Raw genomic sequence first — 23,131 nt, 5'->3', positions numbered from 1 at the left:
TTGAAGAGATTTCCATTGGTCAGTTAAATACTGCAAACGGGGCAGGTCATCTGCAACTTATTTATAAATATTACATATAATGTATATAAATGAAAGCACCTTTCATCTTTTATTCAAATAGCAAAGCTATTACTTGTAATTCTCCAATTCGTGTCTCCACAGTCGGGTCTCTGCTGTCCTCTGTCGGTGGCCGCTGGGGTCGCACCGAATCCGTGACGTGTGGGCCATCCCAAGGAGGCGAGGTTTGAAGTGATTGAAAAGTGATATTGAAGCTTCAGCGACCCAACTGCTTGAAGAGATTTCTATTAGTGGCCAGCTTCGGCGATATTTCTCAGCGGTGCATGTTGTGTGTGTGTGTGTGTGTGTGTGTGTGTGTGTGTGGAGCTATATTAACCTGGGATTGTGTGCAGATGCTGTGAGCACTGAGACGGTGCAAACAAACAAAAATAATGGAAAGTTGCATCCAAAATTGAATGGAAGACGCTACAGGAGGGGTGGGTATAACCCCAGGGTCGGGAGCTACTGTCTGACGGGGTTCAGTCAAGCTCAAAATGCCAGTGAGAGATGAACCTGCACCAGGGTTATGCCAGACAAAGTGGTGGGGCATGAATGTCTCCGAGATGGGGGAATCTCCCTGTCCTGGGCACTGCGTGGAAGCCCTTTCTACACGTTGACATGCAAGTGAGTGGATGCATCGCCGCGAAGTTGCCAAACTCACTCAGATGGAGACGGCAGCGTGTCTAAGATGACTTTTTCTGAGTTCACTAACCAGAGCTTCAATGGAAACTCTTGGAAGGACCCCGCCAATGCCTCGGCGCCAAACTACGGCCTTTCCCCGAATTACAGCAGCGGCGGCGGCAGCAGCAACAGGTCAACCGAGCCGGAGGACCTAGATGTCAACCAAGCCGTGGCTCTCGGGGTTGTCCTCGCTGCCTTCATTCTCTTCGCCATCGTGGGCAACATTATGGTCATTCTCGCCGTGGCTTGTAACCGCCATTTGCAAACGGTGACCAATTATTTCATCATTAACCTGGCCATCGCCGACCTCCTTTTGAGCAGCACCATACTGCCCTTCTCGGCCAGCCTGGAGATCTTCGGCTACTGGGCGTTTGGCAGAATCTTTTGCGACGTCTGGGCAGCGGTGGACGTCCTGTGTTGTACGGCCTCAATAATGAGCCTCTGTATAATATCGATCGATCGATACATTGGGGTGCGCTACTCTTTACGTTATCCAACCATTATGACTGAGAAGAAGGCGGTGTGGATCCTGATAATCCTTTGGGTGTCCTCCATTGTCATCTCTGTTGGTCCTCTTCTCGGTTGGAAGGAGCCTGCGCCAGAAGACGAGACGGTGTGCAGTATCACCGAAGAACCGGGTTACGCCTTGTTTTCCTCGCTCTTTTCCTTCTACCTCCCTCTCATGGTTATACTGGTCATGTATTTTAGAATCTACATCGTGGCCAGGAGGACAACCAAGAGCCTGGAGGCTGGTGTGAAGAAGGAGCGCAGCAAGACCATGGAGATTGTCCTCAGGATACACTGCAAGAGTGCGATGGACGAGTCCAATTCCACCTTCAAGAACAAGGGTCAGCAGTTCCGCAGCTCTCTCTCCATGCGGCTTCTCAAGTTTTCCAGGGAGAAGAAAGCGGCGAAAACTCTGGGGATCGTGGTCGGCGTCTTCATCCTGTGCTGGCTTCCCTTTTTCACCATCTTACCGCTTGGTAGGTAGAGCAACAACAAAACAACCCGGTTCAACAATTGTTAAACATTGTGCCGCGTTTGTAACGCGCAACAGTCCCAGGACACAGCCCCGGTTTAACCTTCCGACAGTCAACCCGGGTTTGTTTGTTTTTCTCAAGTTAATGTTAAATTGGGCTTATCAGAAAAGAATTGAGATAGCATCAAATTCAACTGATGATTGAGGGTGCACCCAGGCAGATGGTTCTGTCGGTGCCACTGTGTATGAGGCTCTTGGTGCAATGTTCTCTCATCCTGAAACCTTGCCGTTCTCACTACACTGGGGTTTTTGCAGTTAAATGTTCAAGTGTCCCGCGTTAGACACCAGCAGGGATCATCCACCATCTAATCACCCTCTACCTGCTCGTTGTAAATACAACCCATTGTTGTGTAACTCTGAGAAATAGCTTTTTGCTTTTTGTTACCCGGGCTACAAGTCAAGACGCATGCCAGCTTTCCAAACTTCGACTGTCCCCGCACTACTCAGTTTGATGCCAAAAGCCAGTTAGAAATCGTGCTATTTTCTGTCACATCCGGTTTCTTTATCTGACTAATTAATTGTGTACATTGGATGTCTTGACATCCCTTAAACAAGCGTGTCAATGTTGGGTTGCGGCTCACTTTGAAGGCGATTCTCTACACGCCATCAAACGTGTGATGAAAATGACTCAAAAACCGTTCGGCTTCACATTTCCGTTTCTCGATCTCCCCCACCCAAATGTCCGTGTTTGTTTGTTAACCTGCGGGAAGTGTCCCGTTGAGTTTCACTATTGGCAGGCACTCGATGAAGGACCAATCACATTTCATTGTGGGTAGATAACTTCTTTAAAGTAGCAAGGCATTTGAGAATAAAAATGCTGCCAACAAGGTCTGTTATTAGAAATTGACATTCCCGCGATTGATACTGACTACACATACCCGTTGTTAATTTCACCCCCCTCCCCCTCCCCATCCCCAAAAAAACTTTACAGAGAACATAGAACAGTGCAGCAACTCAGAAATCAGAACCGATGAAAATGAGACACTGGACCAAAAGTTTCATAGATTACTTGGGATGCACTCAAGATATAAGAGGAACTGCTTGCACCTCACAGGAATGTAATGGTGGGAATTTATCCTAAGGATACTATGGTGCTTAACACATGGGAAGGAAGGAACGTAGGAAGAGGAGTAGGCCATTCAGCCCCTCGAGATTGTTCCCCGTTCAATCAGATCATGGCTGATCACAGAAATCACAGAAACCCCACAGTGCAGATAGAGGCCATTTCGGCCCATCGAGCCTGCACCGACACATATCCCACCCGATCCCCACAACCCCTACACCAACACATATCCCACCCTATCCCCGTAACCGCACGTATTTAATCCCCCTAACACTAAGGGTCAATTTATCATAGCCAATCAACCTAACCCGCACATCTTTGGACTGTGGGAGGAAACCGGAGCACCCGGAGGAAACCCACGCAAACACGGGGAGAATGTGCAAACTCCACAGTCGCCCGAGGCCAGACTCGAACCCGGGTCCCTGGTGCTGTGAGGCAACAGTGCTGACCACTATGCCAGATCTGTGTCTTAACTCCATCCACCCGCCTTTGTTCGGTAACTCTTCGTACATTTGCCTTGCCTAATACATTCCTATAAAACTCCTCTGTCCGTATTTTAACAGAGGAATTAACCCATTTATTTTAAACACTCCCGTTAAAATAACGTCACAATAGTAGCCATTCCTACTTTCCTAATCTGTGTCAGGTCTTTGTATATAATTACATTGTGCAGTGTCATTTTCAGTCTCTAACGGAACTTGCACGGAGTTACATCGAGACTGCACAGGCTGTTGGGTCCAATTGGTCTGTGCTGGTGTTCATGTTCCACAGGAGCATCCTCCCACCCTACGTCATCTAACCCTATAAACTTTCTCCCTCATAAGCTTGTCTAGCCTCCCCTTAAATGTATCTTTGCTGTTCGCCTCAACCAATCCCTGTGATTGTGAGTTCCACATTCTCACCACTCTCTGGATAAAGAAGTTTCTCCTGAATTCCCTACTGAATTTATTACTGACTATTGTATATTTATGACCTCTAGTTTTGGACTCCCCCCACAAGTGGAAACATTTTCTCCAAGTCTATCCTACCAAGCCATTTCATTCTCTTGAACAGATCTATCAGTTTACCCCTCAGCCTTCTCTTTTCTAGAGTAAAGAGCCCCAGCCTGTTCAGCCTTTCCTGATAAATATATGTTTTAATTTGGTCTTGGGGTGTGGGCGCCGCTGGCAAGGCCAGCATTTATTGCCCAGCCTTAATTGCCCTTGAGAAGGTGCCACCTCCTTGAACCGCTGCAGTCCGTGTGGTGAAGGTACTCCCACAGTGCTGTTAGGGAGGGAGTTCCAGGATTTTGACCCAGCGACGATGAAGGAACGGCGATATACTTCCAAGTCAGGATGGTGTGTGACTTGGAGGCGAACTTGGAGGTGGTGGTGTTACCTTGTGCCTGCTGCCCTTGTCCTTCTAGATGGTAGAGGTCGCGGGTTTGGGAGGTGCTGTCGAAGAATTGTCCTTTCAGTTCTGGTATTATCCTTCTGAATCTTTTTGCACCTTCTCCAATGCGCCTAAAGCCTTCAGATAATATGGAGACCAGAACTGTGCACAATATTCCAAATGTGGTCTAACGAAAGTTCGACACACGTTTAACATAATTTCTCTGCTTTTCAATTTTATCCCTCTGGAAATAAATTCTAGTGCTTGGTTTGCTTTGTTTATGGCCTTATTAACCTGCATCACTACTTTTAGTGATTTGTGTATCTGTACCTCTAAATCCCTTTGCTCCTCTATCCCATTCTTCTCTTATTATCCAAGCAGTATCTGGCCTCCTCATTCTTCCTACCAAAATGCACCACCTCACACTTATCAATATCGAAATTCATTTGTCAATTACATGCCCATTCTGTAAGTTTATTAATGTCTTTCTGTATTTTGTCACATTATTTCTCTGTATAAACTATATTCCCCAATTTGGTGTTGTCCACAAATGTTGAAATTGTACTTCCGATTCCCGGGTCCAAATTATTAATGAATGTAAATTGTGAATAACTGTGGTCCCAGCACCGAACCACATGGAACACTTCAGTAAGGCTTTTGACAAAGTCCCGCATGGGAGACTGGTCAAGAAGGTAAGAGCCCATGGGATCCAGGGCAACTTGGCACATTGGATCCAAAATTAGCTTAGTGGCAGGAGGCAGAGGGTGATGTTCGAAGGTTGTTTTTGTGACTGGAAGTCTGTGTCCAGTAGTGTACCGCAAGGATCGGTGCTGGGTCCTTTGCTGTTGGTAGTGTACATTAATGATTTAGATATGAATGTAGGAGGTATGATCAGTAAGTTTGCAGATGACAAGAAAATTGGTGGAGTGGTAAATAACAAGGAGGGAAGCCTCAGGCTACAGGATGATATAGATAGGTTGGTTAGATGGGCAGAACAGTGGCAAATGGAATTTAACCCTGAAAAGTGTGAGGTAATGCATTTTGGGAGGACTAACAAGGCAAGGGAATACACAATGAATGGTAGGATGCTAGGAAGGACAGAGGATCAGAGGGACCTTGGTGTGCATGTACATAGATCCCTGAAGGCAGCAGGACAGATAGATAATGTGGTTAAAAAAGCATATGGGATACTTGCCATCATTAGCCGAGGCATTGAATATAAGAGCAGGGAGGTAATGATGGAGCTGTACAAAACACTAGTTAGGCCACAGCTGGAATACTGTGTGCAGTTCTGGTCGCCACACTATAGGAAGGATGTGATTGCATTGGAGAGGGTGCAGAGGAGATTCACCAGGATGTTACCTGGGCTGGAGCGCTTCAGCTATGAAGAGAGACTGGACAGGCTGGGGTTGTTTTCCTTAGAGCAGAGAAGGCTGAGGGGGGACCTGATTGAGGTGTACAAAATTATGAGGGGCCTAGATAGGGTAGATAGAAAGGAACTTTTCCCCTTAGTAGAGGGGTCAATAACCAAGGGACAGAGTTTCAAGGTAAGGGGCAGGAGGTTTAGAGGGGATTTGAGGATAAACTTTTTCACCCAGAGGGTGGTTGGAATCTGGAACTCACTGCCTGAAAGGATGGTAGAGGCAGGAACCCTCACAACATTCAAGAAGCATTTAGATGAGCACTTGAAATACCATAGCATACAAGGCTACGGACCAAGTGCTGGAAAGTGGGATTAGAATAGACAGGGCTTGATGGCCAGTGCGGACATGATGGACCGAAGGGCCTCTTTCTGTGCTGTATAATTCTATGACTCTATGACCACTTCCTACCTTTTTCCAGTCTGAGTAACTACCTTTATCCCCTATTCTCTGGTTTCTGTATTGTAGCCAGCTTGCTATCCATTCTGCTACCTGTCCCGTGACTCCACATGCTCTGACCTTACTCATGAGTCTATTATGCAGTACCTTATTGAAGGCCTTTTGAAAATCCAAATATACTACATTATCCTTATCTACTCTTTCTGTTACTTCGTCGAAGAATTCAGTAAAGTTGGTCATGCACGACCTTCCCTTTTGAAACCCGTGCTGACTACTCTAATATAATTTCGGTTTCTAGATGTTTTTCTAATACACCTTTGAGTAAAGATTCCATTCTCTCACGAATCCATGCAGGGTGAAAGTTACATTATCACAAAGCTTGCTTTTAGCAGAGTTACAGACATGTAGCTGTACTTTGTTCATTTTTGGAACCTTTTTATATGTATTGCTGCTATCATGCTAGTTCAAATACAGCAGACAGCAAGTCGAGCAGTAGTGAGAGGGTGACATCCAGACTAGATGTAACACTCATGTTTTTACAATCTATATTTTTTAACTTCAGCATTAGGTTTCAGTCTTATTATAGTTTTCAAAGGTACCCAGAAGGAAAGCGGTACCGATAAATAGATATTGAATGAAAAACAGATCAGATTGGAATGGGTCATTTAGAACTGGCTAGAGATTACTTGTAATTTGACTAATCTCAATTTGAATCTAATTATGGGAAACAATGGTAGGTACATTTTGGGGTTAGTTAACAATACAATTTGACATTTCATCTCTTGGATTCCAATCCAGGTGAGACCAATGGGATTATAGTGTCCTGTATATGCTGGCTGTAAGGATTACATATAAAACAAGTTTGGACAGCATGAGATTGGTACCTTATGTGTGTAGACCCACAGCATAAACATCCCTGTAACTCGGTGCAAACCAGCACAAAGTTTGCAACCTTAGACAGTTCACAAGGATAACTGGTGAGAGAAATGGAGAAGTTCATACTGATGCAGCAGTGGGGCTCTTCAGAGTTTCATAAAATCTTACAGAGCAGAAGGATTCCATTCGGCCCATCGTCCCTGTGCCGGCTCTTTGAAAGAGCTATCCATTTAGTCCCACTCCCCTGCTCTTTCCCCATAGCCCTGCAAATTTTTCCTTTTCAAGTATGTCTTGTTTTGCACACTTTGTACAAAAATAATAAATTGGAGGACAACGGAGTATTACAGTTTAAACTCTTTTATGAAGCATCAGGTCTGTAAGCTTTCTCAATCAATACAGCACCGTGTGGACAAGATGGAGTCAGGACCCCCTGGGTCTTCTAAACAATAGCAGTCCTTACAGATGCCTGCAGGCCAATGACAACTCAGCATGTGATCACATGTGAATATACTAGGTATTCCTTACAGATGCCTGCAGGCCAATGATAATTCAGTATGCAAATGTTACAAAGTATATATCAAATTCCCTTTTGAATGTTACTATTGAATCTGCCTCCACTACCCTTTCAGGCAGTGAATTCCAGATCACAACAACTCACTGCGTAAAAGAAAATTCTCCTCCTCCTTCTTAAGACAAATTTAAGGAAGCTTAACTCTTCCTTTCACCTGTAGAAGATGCTGACACTGGGTAACTAAGGTAAAGAGAAAATGTTTTGCTAATTTTTTTAAAAGCTCAACATTGTGAAAAACCAAAGCTCTTTAAAACCTACCTCTTTGACCAGCACCTGTCCTAATATCTCCTTGTGTGGCTCGGAGTCAGATTTTGTTTGATAATCGCTCCTGTGAAGAGCTTTGGGATGTTTTACTATGTTAAAGGCGCTATATAAATGCAAGTTGTTGTTGTTGGTTATCTTGAAAGTTAACTTGCATCGAGAGAATCACAAACACCATATTTACAACAAAAACTGTAAACAACGAATACATTAAAAAAACTGCAAATTGAATTCTAGCAAACCCAAGCCAAATAGTTTGTCATATAAATTAAGGCTGTAGACAACAGAAAATCAAGTTGCAGATGTCCTTAGTAGGTATCTAGTTTAGCAGGTGCTGCAGTTAATGAGGATAGGATGAGTTCCAGGACTGTCTGTCATCCAAGCCTACTGCAACTGTTAGCAATAAGCATCATCCAAACTCTCATGGGGGGAGCTATCCTCTATGCGCTTTGGTTAACAAAACCCACAAAGCTGTTCTTTATCAACAGAATTAGTATTTTGTTACAAATGATGCCCAGAGAAAAAACTTTACCCCCCAGATGACTAAGAGAAAGAAGAAAGAACTTGCCTTAATGTAGTGCCTGTTCCATTCTCAGGACCTCCCAAAGCACTTCACAACCAATGGATTACTTTTGAAATGTAGTCTCTGTTATTACGTAGGCAAACACGGCAGCTAATTTGCATACAGCAAAGTCTCAGAAATAGAAATGAGATAAATGACCAACTAATGTGATTTCACGGTTGGGGTTGGGAGGTAAATGTTGGCGAGGGCACTCGGAGGACCCCTGCTGGTCTTTTTCAAATAGTTTCACGGGATCTTTCACTTCTACTCGAAAGACAACACCTCTGCCGAAGCGGCACTCCCTCAATGCTGCACTAGATGGAGCTTTGCATTATAGCAGAAACACTTCTTCCTGTCAATATGTGGGTTCAGCCACCATGGACTTTGTTGAGAAGACAAATCCTAGACTACCATACTTTCCCAGGGCAAGTAAACGTCTGCTCTGATATGCAAGTTAAGAATGAGAAGAAATGTCAATTTTGTAGAATGCTCCATAACATTTAACTAATAAACAGCAGATTGCAAAATGGAGCACTTTTTCATCGACATCGCAGGACATTGTAATCTGCCTTTGTGAACATCATTGCCTACACCCATCCACCTATCTACCTCTCTCTCCTCCTTTAAGACGCTCCTTAAAACCTACCTCTTTGACCAAGCTTTTGGTCACCTGCCCTAATTTCTCTTTATGTGTCTCGGTGTCAAATCTTTTGTCTTATAATATTCCTGTGAAGCGCCTTGGGATGTTTTACTATGTTAAAGATGCTATATAAATACAAGTTGCTGTTGTTGTTGTTGTTATCATTGCATATTAAAGACATGGAAGGAGATTTCCTCTCATAGAATCAAAGGCCTAGAAATTGAGTTTGCGCTGCGCCAGGGCTTTAGCGCCGGAAGTTAGCGCCGGCGCTAAGTCCCTTTGCGCGCGCCAAAAATTCAGTAGCGCCGCGCCCAAACAGCTGCCGGCGCTACTGAAGGGTTTTAGCGCCTGAAAACTGGCGCAACGCGCCGCATTGCGGCGCTATTCCGGCGCTGCGGCGCCCGCTGCGGTGCGGCAGGCTCGGGAAGTGCAGGCCTCCTCCTTCCGTTAAGGAGGAGCTGCCTGCACCCGGCCGCGGCCCGCGCAAATCTCTGCAAAAATGAGCCCGGCACCTCGGACAAGTGCCGGGCTTGCATCTGTTCCGGGGGGGGGGGGGGGAGAAGTCCGGGGAGGGAGCTGCGGGCAGGCGGCCGGCGGGAAAGCGGCCGGCCGCCGCGCCTCCTTAAAGCGCCGGCGCAGACTCCGGCAACACTCGTTTGCCGGAGTCTTAGTTGCGGCTGCCACTGGCGAGGCGGCCGCAACTGAATTTCGGCTTGGGGCCGGGTTACCACGGCAACCGGGACGCTGCGCACACCGATGACGTCATCGGTGCCGGCGCAGCGCTACCGGTCTACCGCCGCGGAAGGGCCCCAGGCAATTTAGGAACCGGCGCCAATTGCAGCGCTAGGCCCTCTAGCGCCGCAAAATCGGTGCTAAGGGCACTGAATTTCTAGGCCAAAGCATCTTACAGCACAGAGGGAGGCCTTCGGCCCATCACATCTCTTTGTTAGAACAATCCACAACTAATCACAATGCCCTGCTCCCCTTATAGCCGTGTATCTTCCTCTGCTTCAAATATTTAACCACACTTGCCTTAAAAGGTACAGAGGCCTCTGCCTGAACTACTGCCTTTGGCAAAGCACTCCAAGCTCCGACAACCTCTGCGTAAACAGGCGCGGTGGAACAACGCAACACAAATGAATGGATGACATTTTTGTCCTTGATGAACTACACACTTAATCAAAGCACCTGTGCTAAGTTCCTCTGCATGCATTTTACATGTATGACAGCTGTGCATATTTCCAACATTTTTGTTAATTTTGGATTTCCAACATTTTCAGTTTTTATTTGGTCTTATTTACATGTATTTTGCAATGTAGTTGATGTAAGAAAACTACTAGGCACTTGGTCTGAGTATTAAACAAGGCTTTAATCAACTGTTTTTCAACATGGAGATCTAGTTGTGTCCTTCACTAGTGCCTGTTAAAGAATGTCCTGAGCAAGCTGGGCCCGTGCCCGAGTATTTATACTCTCCCTGGACAGCACCACCAGCAGGCCACCCAGTATTATTACATAAGTCATTTTCACATGAATGACAAGATTCATGTCAGTAGTCACTGTTGATAAAGTAATGGGTTTGATAAGAGTTTGGATTTCAGTATCTCGCTCCAGTCTTGCATAGCAATCAGCTACAACGAAAGCCAGCCAATGACAATAGCAAAAGCTTTCAGGATGGCACAGTGCTACAGTATGTTGGCACCTTAATAGCCTGCCCCAAAGAGTGTTGGGAAGTGTATTTGACCGCTTAATTGTTCATGCGTTGAGGTCTCCATATTGGCCCTGACGTGAAAGAAATGTCAAAGAAAAGTCTCACTGTGTCCCCACGGTGGGGGAGGGAAAACAACAGAGTGAATCATCCTGCTCACTCTCCCAGACCTCAGAGTAGCTGATCAGCACTGAGGGATAGACAATGAGAAAAAGGCAGAGTAAGAAATTGACGGGTCACCTGGCCGCCCATTTGACGAGGAGACACAGCAAGTGAGAATAGGAGATGTGAGAAATAAAGAAACTAGGGGAACGTAGAAAAGAGAATTTAATATTACAACTGGAAGCCTTTGACAGCACCTCCCAAACCCATGACCTCTACCACCTAGAAGGACAGGGCAGCAAGTGCACAGGAACACCGCCACCTCCAAGCTCCCCGCCAAGTCACACACTATCCTGACTTAGAAATATATCGCCGTTCCTTCATCGTCGCTGGGTCAAAATCCCGTAACTCCCTACTGAACAGCATTATGGGAGTACCTTCACCACACGGACTACAGCGGCTCAAGAAGGTGGCTCACCACCACCTTCTCAAGGGCAATTAGGGGTGGGCAATAAATGCTGGCCTTGCCAGCGACGCCCACATCCCTAGAATGAATATTAAATAAAAGTCAAAAAAGAACACATAAATAACATTTGCACTTATATAGCATCTTTTCAGGTGAAACATCTCAAATTGCCTCACAGATTGAATTACTTTTCAAGTCCATTAATGATGCCCCCTTTCCATGAGAACATGTGTGCGAAGCCTGGTTATTAATTCTCGAGAAGTAGCACGATGTTTGCACGGTCAAAATTCTTGACATGCCCCACGATGTGAGTTGTTTGTCTTGTTCAATTATTGTTATTTTGTGTAACCACGTAATAATGTAACACAAACAACATAGCCAGATAAATGCCTGCTAAAATTTGGCGAAGATTCCAATTCAGTACGTCAGCGTCTCCATTGTGCTGGCAGCTAGTAACACGCAGTTTACAAGATCGCTTGCATTTGGGTTTCTGACATTGACACTGGCAAACAAAAAAAAGTGCAAAGTCTAAAAAAAAAAGCACTGCACTTTGGTGCAACATTCAGGCAGTGTGTTTATATATTTATATTTGTATTCCCTTAAGTATAGAAGAATAAAGGGAGATCCACTCGAGGTGTTTAAGATGATTAAAGGAGTTGATAGAGAGAAGCTATTTCCTCTGGTGTGGGAGAGTCCAGAACAAGGGAGCAGAACCTTAAAATTAGAGCTAGGCTGTTCAGGGTTGATGTCAGGAAGCACTTCTTCACACAAAGAGTAGCAGAAATTTAGACTTCTCGCCCCTCAAAATCTGTTGAGGCTCGGTCAAGTGAAAATTTCAAAACTGGTATTGATAGATCTTTGTGAGGCAAACGTATTAAGGGATATGGAACCAAGGCGGGTAAATGGAGTTAAGATACAGATGAGCTCAGATCTAATTGAATGGCAGAATAGACTCGAGGGGCTGAACGGTCTACACCTGTTCCTATATTCCTATGTGCGGGCACCAGTGTCTTGCTTCTTGTTAAATGTTGAATTGGAACCACTGTGCTTTTTTAAATGTCCCATCTGTGCATTTGAGATCAGTTCCTTGAATCAGATTCAAACAGTCACTTAAACCCAATCTCTTGGGTGAATGCTTGGCAGAACAAATGGTAAATCAATCAATGAAATAAAATTTAAACGCTATTTAAATATATACTCTATATCCCGGAGAGTGATTACAGGCAGGAACACGGACAAGGGTTCAGGTGGCATTGTAAACTGCAATGATTGTGTTCTCTAGAGTCTCAATGTATGATGGTCCTCATACAATAGATTAATGTCAATAGTGTCATTGTGATATACTCAGTAATGATCTGGGGATGATTACTGAATATTCTGCGTGTGTACAAGCCAAATGTATGTTAAATGTCTTAATCTAAATGTACACTCTCGGGAGCCGCAAGCTTACATTTCGTTGTACTGCACTTGTGCACTAACAACGACAATAAAGTTGATTATTATAATAGAGAGAGGAAGTTATAACTAGCAGAGTGGTATAAGTTTCTCCAAGAGCTAAAGACAGTCTTCTAAACACGGAGAGCATGCTGTAGTAGTATTCCTCTGGTTTTAAAATTTTCATCCTTGTTTTCAAATCCCTCCATGGCCTCACCCCTCCCTATCTCTGTAATGTCCTCCAGCCCTACAACCCTCCGAGATATCTGCGCTTCTCTAATTCTGGCCGCTTGAGCATCCCCGATTTTAATCGCTCAACCATTGACGGCCGTGCCTTCAGCTGCCTAGGCCCTAAGCTCTGGAATTCTCACCCTAAACATCTTTGGCTCTTTACCCCTCTCTCCTCCATTAAGACGCTCCTTAAAACATAACTCTTTCCCCAAGATTTTGGTCATCTGTCCTACTATCTCCTTATGTGGCTCGGTGTCAAATTTTGTATGATAACACTCCTGTGAAGCGCCTTGGGGCGTTTTACTACATTAAAGGTGCTATATAAATACAAGTTGTTGTTGTTGATCTTCTTCTTTCGTATGGTAGTAGCAAAGCAAATCAAATGTCAATATCTAAGTCAGATATCCAGGCCAAAGCTTCCGGTGTAACAGCGTGGATATATTGTAGGCTGCCTGTGAATTTTCTCTGAGGGCAGTGTTCAATGATGTGCTCCAGGGTCTGATTAGGAGCTCCACAGTCGCATGATGGGGATGCTTTAATCTTCCATCTATGGAGAAGGTGGCAGCATCTACCATGACCGGTTCTGAGGCAGCTGATGGTTGTCCATTGTTTGCGAGGAAGGTTTGATCCTTCAGGTTGTACGGTGGGGTCCTCTATAAGGAATCCATTCCGTATGTCACAGTTCTTCCAAGCATTTCGCCATCGGTCATCAAGGCTGAGGGGAGAACATTGAAGGGCTTCGGCGATGGTCCAAAATGACCTTCTAGATTTGAGACGGGCTGGTGGTAGATTGTTCAAGTCGGCCTGAATCGGCATGTCTTTGCTGGTGTAGTGGTTGTATTCTCTGGAGACTGCATATTCGCAGCGTAGGTGTGGTGGTGCGATGTTTGCAAGCACGGGCAGCCAAGGTGTTGGTGTCGATAAAAGCGTAGTGGTGATAATTCTCATAGTAGAATTCAGTAGGACAACAGATTTGACATGTTGACTTGATAGCCATGCCGGAGAGCAGTACTCTGCTGTAGAGTACACCAGGGCGAGTGCTGCCATACGGAGGGTTTGAGCGTCTGCTCCCCATGTGGATCTGGCGAGTTTTTGGATCAAGTTGACCCTACTCTTTAGTTTCTTCCCAAGGTTCTGGAGGTACTGTCTATATGACAGGGTGCGATCAAGCGTGACTCCTAAATAGGAGGGTTTTTTGGCATGGTTTACCTCTGTGCTGCAGAAGGAGACTTTTAAAGCTTGGTTTGTTTGATAGGTGTTGAGGTGGAATGTTGAGGTGACGGTCTTTTGCGGGTTTGGCCGAAGTCGCCTTTGACCAAAGTAGGCCTCCATCCTCTGTAAATCACTGGTTAGGATCTCTTCGATGATGGACAAATTCATATTTTGCGTGGCCAAGGCAACGTCATCAGCACATACAAACTTGCGGGACTCTGTTTCGGGCAGGTCACTGATGTAAACGTTGAATAACATGGGTGCCAGGACAGAACCCTGTGGGAGTCCGTTGTTCAGTGTCTTATATCTGCTCTTCTGGGTGCCAGTGTACACACAGAAACGTCGGTTGCTAAGCATGGAGTTGAAAAGATGGATTGTTGTTCTGCAGGGTAAAATGGTGGAGAGAAGTCCATGCTTCCATACTGTTGGTCAGTATAATTTATAGAACAGGCTGCATTAAATTGTGGTCAAGTGATAGCTGGAGATTGACATAACATTAACAGTTTATTTATTTACAAGCAATGAGTCACTCCCAGCTAAATACCCTATCATCGGTGACAAACAGCATAATAATACAGTTCTAATCTCATGATAATCCCATATAGCTGTGTGTACACATATTGGCACAGACCCTTATTATTCACTGCGATTGCACCAAGTTTAAATGCTTTGCTGTCCACAGCTTGTGTCTGGTGCAAACAGATCAGTAATATGAAATCAAAATTTTGCTTTTCCGTCAAAAGTGCATTTCTGAGAATTATTATTTCTTCTCAGTTTTAACATTGACCCATTGGTTTGTGACCAGGGACTGCATTGAGAGCTGGCCTATATTGAACTCTTAAGGGGAGAGTGAGGAAGGTTATACAACCCGTTCGGTCTGGATTTGAACACAGGTTTGAGCTTAAGCAGACAGGACACTACTAACACATGATAAAGAACTTTTCACCATCTGTCTGCCAGCATAAAATATGGATTGAGGAAAGTTCATTTGCTCGTCGGGCCCATTCCTTTCCCAGGTCATGTGGAAACTTTCACCGTCATGGACTCTACCCAACTTCTTCAATCTCTTTAATCTCTGGAGGATGGTGAATAATGAAAGTAGCACTTCCAAGAAGAGAACGCTTAGTAAAATTTCTCCTTGACCCCGAGGCACCAATATTTCATTCTAATAGTACAGCCTACATCATTCATCCTGGCATTCCATGATGGCATTTCCTTGTCCCACAGCACAGCAGCCATTTTGTTCCATACTGAGTTTGATCATCTCTTTCTGCGTTAATACACTGGGAACATCCCTCAGAGGATAAGCACATAAGAAGTAGGAGCAGGAGTAGGCCATACGGCCCCTCGGGCCTGCTCCGCCATTAAATAGGATTATGGCTGATCCGAACCTAGACTCACGTCCACATCCCTGCCCGCTCCCCATAACCCTTAATTCCCTTATCTGCTAGGAAACTGTCTATCTCCGTTTTAAAATTTTCAATGTCGCAGCTTCCACAGCTCTCTGAGGTAGCAAATTCCATAGATTTACTACCCTCTGAGTGAAGAAGTTTCTCCTCATCTCAGTTTTGAAATGGCAGCCCCTTATTCTAAGATTATGCCCCCTAGTTCTAGTCTCACCCATCAGTGGAAACATCCTCCCCGCATCCACCCGATCAAGCCCCCTCACAATCTTATATGTTTCGATAAGATCCGCCTCTCATTCTTCTGAATTCCAATGAGTAGAGGCCCAACCTACTCAACCTTTCCTCATACATCAACCCCCTCATCTCCGGAATCAACCGAATGAACCTTCTCTGAACTGCCTCGAGAGCAAGTATATATTTTCTTAAATATGGAAATCAAAACTGTACGCAGTATTCAGGTGTGGCCTCACCAGTACCCTGTATAACTGAAGCAAGACTTCCTGCTTTTATACTCCATCCCCCTTGCAATAAAAGCCAAGATTCCATTGGCCTTCCTGATCACCTGCTGTACCTGCATACTAACCTCAGTGTTTCATGCACCAGGGCCCCCAGATCCATTGTACTGTAGCACTTTGCAGTTTCTTTCCATTTAGATAATAACTTGCTCTTTGATTTTTCTGCCAAAGTGCATAACCTCACACTTTACAACATTATATTCCATCTGCCAAATTTCTGCCCACTCACTTAGCCTGTCTATGTCCTTTTGCAGGTCATTTATGTCCTCCTCACTCACTGCTTTCCCTCCCATCTTTGTATCGTCGGCAAACTTGGATACATTGCACTTGGTCCCCTCCTCCAAATCGTTAATATAGATTGTAAAGAGTTGGGGTCCCAGCACTGACCCCTGCGGAACACCACTAGTTACTGATTGCCAACCTGAGAATGAACCATTTATCCAAGTCTCTGTTTTCTGTTAGATAGCCAATCTTTCACCCATGCCAGTATATTACCCCCAATCCCGTGATCTTATTGATTGGCCGCCATAACCTCAGTGGAAGATCAGTCAAAACCCCCACTTATGTGTCTATCCGAAGTCTACACCAATCTTCTGCCGAATTTATGGCAGGCAATCGGGAGAACCCTGTAGGAAATTCCCAGTGATAATCTTTAAACCCTGCTCTTATAACCATACTAGCTGGAGTACCCGGCGTTGCCGAGGGAACTGAAGAACCCTCTGCCATGTTTATAAAACTGTTTATAAAACTGTTGGGATGGAAGAACTCTTCCTAAGCACCCAGGAGGTGGTTCTTTAACTTCATTTTTGTTAATGGGGATCGCCAGTAGCCATATACTCCAGGTTTTACAGTTTTGGGTATGCCTCGCCTGGTCAACAGATTGCCGTGCGTGAGTCTGGTCAGGAGTCGCTGAGGCTCTGGCTTGGGTATGTCTCGCCTGGTCAACAGCTTGCCATGCCTGAGTCTGGTCAGGAGTCTCTGACTCCCCCCCTCCCTCTCCCTCCCCCTCCCTCCCTCACCCTCTCTCCCTCCCTCTCACTCTCTCCCCTTCACTCTCTCCCTCCACCTCTCTCTCCCTCCATCTCACTCCCTCCCCTTCACTCTCTCCCTCACTCCCCCCCTCCCCCTCTCTCTCACTCCCTCCCCTTCACTTTCTCCCTCCCTCCCCCTGTCTCTCCCTCCCTGCGCTCCTTCCCTCACTCTTTCCCTCCCTCCCCCTCTCCCTCCCTCCCCCTCTCTCTCCCTGCCCCCCTCTCTCTCTCTCTCCCCTCTCCCCCTCCCTCCCCGCTCTCTCTCTCTCCCTCTGTCTCCCTCCCTCTCCTCTCCTCTCTCTCCCCTCTGCCCTTCTCCTCTCCCTCCCTCTCTCTCCCTCCCTCTCTCTCCCTCCCCCGCTCTCTCTCCCTCCCGTCTCTCCTCCTTTCCTCTCTTCCCTCCCACCCCTCTCCCTCTCTCATCCTTCCCTCCCCCCTCCTCTGCCTCCCTCCCCCTCTCCTCTCCCTCCCTCCCCCTCTCTCTCCCTCCCCCTGTCTCTCCCTCCCTCCCCCCTCTCTCTCTCCCTCCCCTTGTCTCCCCCTCTCCCTCCCTCCCCTGCCTAACAATCTACCTCTTCAATTGTGCCTTCAGCGTCCTTGCCCGCTGTACTCTGTCCTTGCTGCCCATCCCTGCACCGGTCGAGAGAAGTGCCAGATGAATGCAAGTTGCCGCCGAGGAGGAGGGGTAGTATTGGCGTCGAGCAGGTTGACGGGCAGCTGCAGGGCAGAACTAGATAGATGGAGACCGGAACCATTCACAGTAACTCCAAGTGTGGTTAGGAGAGAGAGAGAGAGAGAGGGGGAAGAAGAGAGAGAGAGAGAGGGGGAAAGGAGAAAGAGAGAGAGAGAGGGGGGAAGGAGAGAGAGAGAGAGGGGGGAAGGAGAGAGAGAGAGAGGGGGAAGGAGAGGGAGAGAGAGAGGGGGAAGGAGGGGAAGGAGAGAGAGAGAGAGAGGGGGAAGGAGAGAGAGAGGGGGAAGGAGAGAGAGAGAGAGGGGGGGAAGGAGAGAGAGAGAGGGGGAAGGAGAGAGAGAGGGGGAAGGAGAGAGAGAGAGAGGGGGGAGGAGAGAGAGAGAGGGGGAAGGAGAGAGAGAGGGGGAAGGAGAGAGAGAGGGTGTGGTGAAATATTCATTCACCACTGCCTGTGACTGAGATCGGTTTCAGTGTCATTTCCCTTCCCCCAGACCTCATTGTATTGTGTACTGGAATGTGCTGTATTGTATACTGGAATGTGCTGGAATGTGCTGTGTGTAGGGCTCCGCCCATACCTGGCCCCGTTTGTAAGCTAGCTTCAGTCTGGCCTCAGTCTCCAGAAGGAAGACATCTCTCTCTCTTACGTGTTACTTTCTAAGTTAATAAAAGCCTTGTTTTTGTTCTGCTACTTCGAGTCTCGGAATTATTGAGGCACATCAATTTTATTACTTATTTTTCAACACTATGGATCAACTCCTGAAACCCGAACGTTTGGATTTGCATCAACATGCTCGGACGCATCAGCACGCTTCGGACACTGGTTTGAGTGTATGGAATTCTTCCTGGACAATTCCGCAGCCGTCAAAGACGCTACGGACGCTGCGAGGATGAGACTCGGAATTCTGCGGAATTGGGGTAAGCCACCGGGTTTTACCCCCTCATCCAAGACGCCGAGACGTACCTGGCCGCCTGCGACATCTTAAAGGCGCATTACCAGCAGCCTACGAATGAGGTGTATGCTAGGCACCTGCTCGCTACCCGCGCACAGCGACCTGGGAAATCGGTGGAGGAGTTCCTAAGCACCCTGAAAATGCTTGGCAAAGACTGCAAGTGCCAAGATGTAAAAGCTGCAGTGTACACTGACGAGCTTGTTCGCGATGCCTTCATCACAGGCCTCAGCTCCACTTACATCCGGCAAAGACTGCTGGGAAAAAACGGGGTTGACCTGAAACAGGCTGCGGACACCGCGCGATCCCTGGATGTGGCCCAGAGAAACTCGGACGCCTACTCTTCAGCCTGCGCCATCCACGCCGCCACGTGTGCACCGAGGGCGCCGCCATCTTGGAAGGCATCTTCCCCGCCCGACAGCCCGACACCGGCTGGGCCCCGCTCTCCCCCCAGAAGCCCTACGACAGCCGCGACGCGTCAGGGACCCAACTGCTACATCTGCGGGCAGCAAAGCACACCAGAAACCTGTGCCCGGCGAAAGGCAACCACCTGCTTTAAGTGCGGTAAGAAGGGGCACTTCGGGAAGGTGTGCAGAGGGAACCCCGCCGGAAAACCAACCGCCGGAAAACCCGCCACCAGCCGCATGTGCACCGTGGGAGCGGCCATCTTGGACGCCATCTTGCCCGACCTCGGGGGGTCCGCCATCTGTGAGCAGACAGCGTGGACGCCATCTTGTATCGATCAGGGCCCTACAGTGGCATCGGTCACAGTGGACCAGACCAGGCCGCACCCGCTATCCAGATCAATGGTGGACATCGAGGTAAACGGGTGCCGGGTTAAATGCTTAATTGACAGTGGAAGCACGGAGAGCTTTATCCACCCAGAACTGGCACAACAACTCTCCCTAAAGGTGGTCCCTACTCAGGGTACCATCTCTATGGCTGATAAAACCCAGACATCGACCATTCTGGGTTACTGCACGGTACAATTGTGCGTTAACGGAACTGTATATGATAATTTTAAAGTATTAATCATGAAGAACCTATGTGCGAGCGTGATCTTGGGCCTGGATTTCAGTGCAACCACCAAAGCATCACGCTCAAGTACGGTGGGTCCCAGCCGCCCCTCACAGTGTGCGGTCTGGCTACCCTGAAGGTAAAGCCGCCTTCGCTATTCGCGAACCTTACCCCTAACTGCCGGCCAATAGCGACCAAAAGCAGGAGGTACAGCTGGGAGGACAGGCGGTTTAATCGCGACCGAGGTAGACAGGCTCCTGAAAGAGCGCATTATTGAACGCAGGCAACAGCCCGTGGCGCGCCCCAAGTGGTAGTGGTAAGGGGTAGCGAGAAGAAACGGATGGTGATCGACTATAGTCAAACGATCAACAGGTACAACCCTACTAGACGCCTACCCGCTACCTACCCGCATATCAGAAATGGTGAACCAAATCGCCCAATACCGGGTGTTCGCCACCATCGACCTCAAGTCAGCGTACCACCAGCTCCCTATCAGACAGAGGACCGCCCGTACACCGCCTTCGAGGCGACGGACGCCTCTACCCAATTCTTCAAGAGTCCCCTTTGGGGTGACGAATGGGGTCTCGGTCTTCCAGAAGGAGATGGACCGCATGGTCGATGACCACCACTTGCAGGCAACCTTCCCCTACCTCGACAACGTCATCATCTGCGGTCACAACCAGCAGGATCACACGACTCGAACCTCGAGAGGTTCCTGAAAACCGCACAAAAACTCAAACCTCACCTACAACGAGGACAAGTGCATTTACAACACCACGCGCCTCTGCATACTAGGCAGCGTGGTGGAGAATGGGGAAATCGGGCCAGAACCCCGGACCGATTGCGCCCCCTACGGGAGCTGCCCCTGCCCAACACTCCCAAAGCCCTGAAAAGGTGCCTGGGGTTATTTTTTTATTATTCCCAATGGGTCCCCAACTACTCCGACAAAGCCCGCCCCCTCTTGAAAGCATCCTCTTTCCCGCTCTCTGCTGAGGCCACGCCGCCTTCAAAAGCATTAAGCAGGATATTGAGCGGGCCACGATACAGGCAGTGGACGAGAACACTCCATTTCAAGTGGAAAGTGATGCGTCTGACTTCGCCTTAGCGGCCACCCCTCAACAGGCGGGGCGGCCCGTAGCTTTCTTCTCGAGGACCCTCCAAGGGCCCGAGTTCAGACACTCCTCCGTGGAAAAGGAGGCCCAAGCCATCGTGGAGGCAGTGCGCCACTGGCGCCACTACCTAGCCGGCAAACGCTTCACCCTACTTACCGACCAGCGGTCGGTAGCGTTTATGTTCATTAATAAACAGAGGGGGAAGATTAAAAATGCTAAGATTCTTAGGTGGCGGATCGAGCTCTCCACCTTCGAGTACGACATCATTTACCGGCCAGGGGCCCTTAACGAATCCCCTGACGCCCTCTCACGAGGGATGTGTGCCAGCGCCACCGGGGATCGGCTACAGACCCTCCCACAAACGACCTCTGCCACCCAGGAGTCACGCGGCTGTTCCACTTCATAAAGTCCCCGTAACTTACCCTACTTGATTGAGGGAAGTTCGGTCCCTGACCAGGAACTGCCGCACTTGCGCTGAGTGCAAGCCTCGGTTCTACCGCCCAGATAGAGCCCACTTAATCAAGCTACACGGCCCCTTTGAGCGGCCTCAGCTTAGATTTCAAGGGCCCCCTCCCGTCCGTTCGACCGCAATGTTTACTTCCTGAACATTGTGGACGAATACTCCCGGTTCCATTCGCCTTCCCCTGCCCAGACATGACCAGCGCACGGTCATTAAAATGCCTCAACAGCCTGTTCTGCCTGTTCGGTATGCCGAGCTACATCCATATGGATAGCGGGGCGTCCTTCATGAGTGAAGAGCTACGCCAGTTACATGCTGTCCAAGGGGATCGCCACGAGCCGTACCACCAGCTACAACCCCCGGGGTAACGGCCAAGTGGAGCGAGAGAACGGGACAGTATGAAAAGCAGTCACTCTAGCTCTAAGGACCAAGGGCCTCCCTATCTCACCCGCTGGGCAGGAAGTCCTCTCGGATGTGCTCCATCGATACGGTCGCTATTGTGTACGGCCACTAATACCACGCCTCATGAACGAATGTTTGTCTTTCCCCGGAAATCCACTCAGGCGTATCCATGCCGTCATGGCTCTCCACCCCAGGTCCGGTACTCGTGCGAAGGCATGTGAGGGCCACAAGACGGACCCTCTCGTGAGCCAGTACACCTACTGCACGCCAACCCCCAATACGCATATGTCCGGCACGCCGACGGAAGGGAGGACACCGTGTCCATAAAAGACGTCGCCCCAGCCGGCATCGACAACAACCACGGCAATAGCAGCAACGACGATCACAGCAACTCTTACCCACCCACTACTCTTTCATCACCCCCGGAAGAACACCGACCAACGGCACCCCCACCAACTACCCCTCCAACAACCCTGTCGGCACCCCCGGCAGAGACCAGGAGGCTACCGGGGACACCCAGCCGACACCCGCGGCACCGCAACAGCCACGTCGGTCGCAGAGGACTATCAAACCCCCGAACAGACTAAATCTATAGAATGTGATGAAATATTCCATTCACCACTGCCTGTGACTGAGATCGGTTTCAGTGTCATTTCCCTTCCCCAGACCTCATTGTATTGTGTACTGGAATGTGCTGTATTGTATACTGGAATGTGCTGGAATGTGCTGTGTGTAGGGCTCCGCCCATAACTTGGCCCCGTTTGTAAGCTAGCTTCAGTCTGGCCTCAGTCTCCAGAAGGAAGACATCTCTCTCTCTTACGTGTTACTTTCTAAGTTAATAAAAGCCTTGTTTTTGTTCTGCTAACTTCGAGTCTCGGAATTATTGAGGCACATCAAGGGGGAAGGAGAGAGAGAGAGAGAGAGGGAAGGAGAGAGGAGAGAGGAGGGAAGGAAGGAGAGAGAGGGAAGGAGAGAGTTAGGGAAGGAGATAGAGAAGAGAGGAAGACACCCCGGGGAAGGGGTTGGACTCAGAGCCCGGCCGCGGTGGACCCGGAGCCCCGTGCGTGGCCTAATGCCTCAGGCCCGGCCCGACTCACCTCAGCTGAGCTCCTGCTTGCAGCCCGCCGCTGCTGCTCCCCCGCTCGCTGTCTCTCGGGCTGCGCGGTTCTCTCTGTGTAGATACATAGGGAGAGAGAGAGAGTGGGGGTAGGGAGGGGGGGAAGGAGAGAGAGAGGGGAAGGAGAGAGAGAGAGGGGGAGGAGAGGAGAGAGGAGAGAGAGAGGAGGGAAGGGAGAGAGAGGGGGAAGGAGAGAGAGAGAGAGAGGGGGAAGGAGAGAGAGAGAGGGGGAAGAGGGAGAGAGGAGGGGAAGGAGAGAGAGGGGGAAGGAGAGAGAGGGGGAAGGAGAGAGAAAGAGGGGGAAGGAGAGAGAGGGGGAAGGAAGAGAGAGAGAGGGGGAAG

General features: G+C 48.3%; 1 protein-coding gene across 1 annotated transcript in view; it reads left to right on the top strand.

Annotated features, from left to right (window-relative positions):
- The first annotated feature begins 385 nt into the window (after positions 1-385).
- The window catches only part of adra1d (adrenoceptor alpha 1D), a 49,226-nt gene continuing 26,480 nt past the window's right edge, over positions 386-23,131 (top strand). The window contains exon 1 of the mRNA XM_085975531.1: positions 386-1,721. Coding sequence (XP_085831657.1) covers positions 746-1,721 — 976 coding nt within the window. The 5' untranslated portion in view covers positions 386-745. The remainder of the gene's footprint in view (positions 1,722-23,131) is intronic.

The sequence above is a fragment of the Somniosus microcephalus genome, chromosome 2 (genome assembly GCF_052327205.1).
Source record: "Somniosus microcephalus isolate GS21.2 chromosome 2, FLI_Smic_1.0, whole genome shotgun sequence".
NCBI lineage: Eukaryota > Metazoa > Chordata > Chondrichthyes > Squaliformes > Somniosidae > Somniosus > Somniosus microcephalus.
The sequence above is the reverse complement of the archived record's forward strand: the minus strand, read 5'-3'. Positions and strand labels throughout refer to the sequence as shown.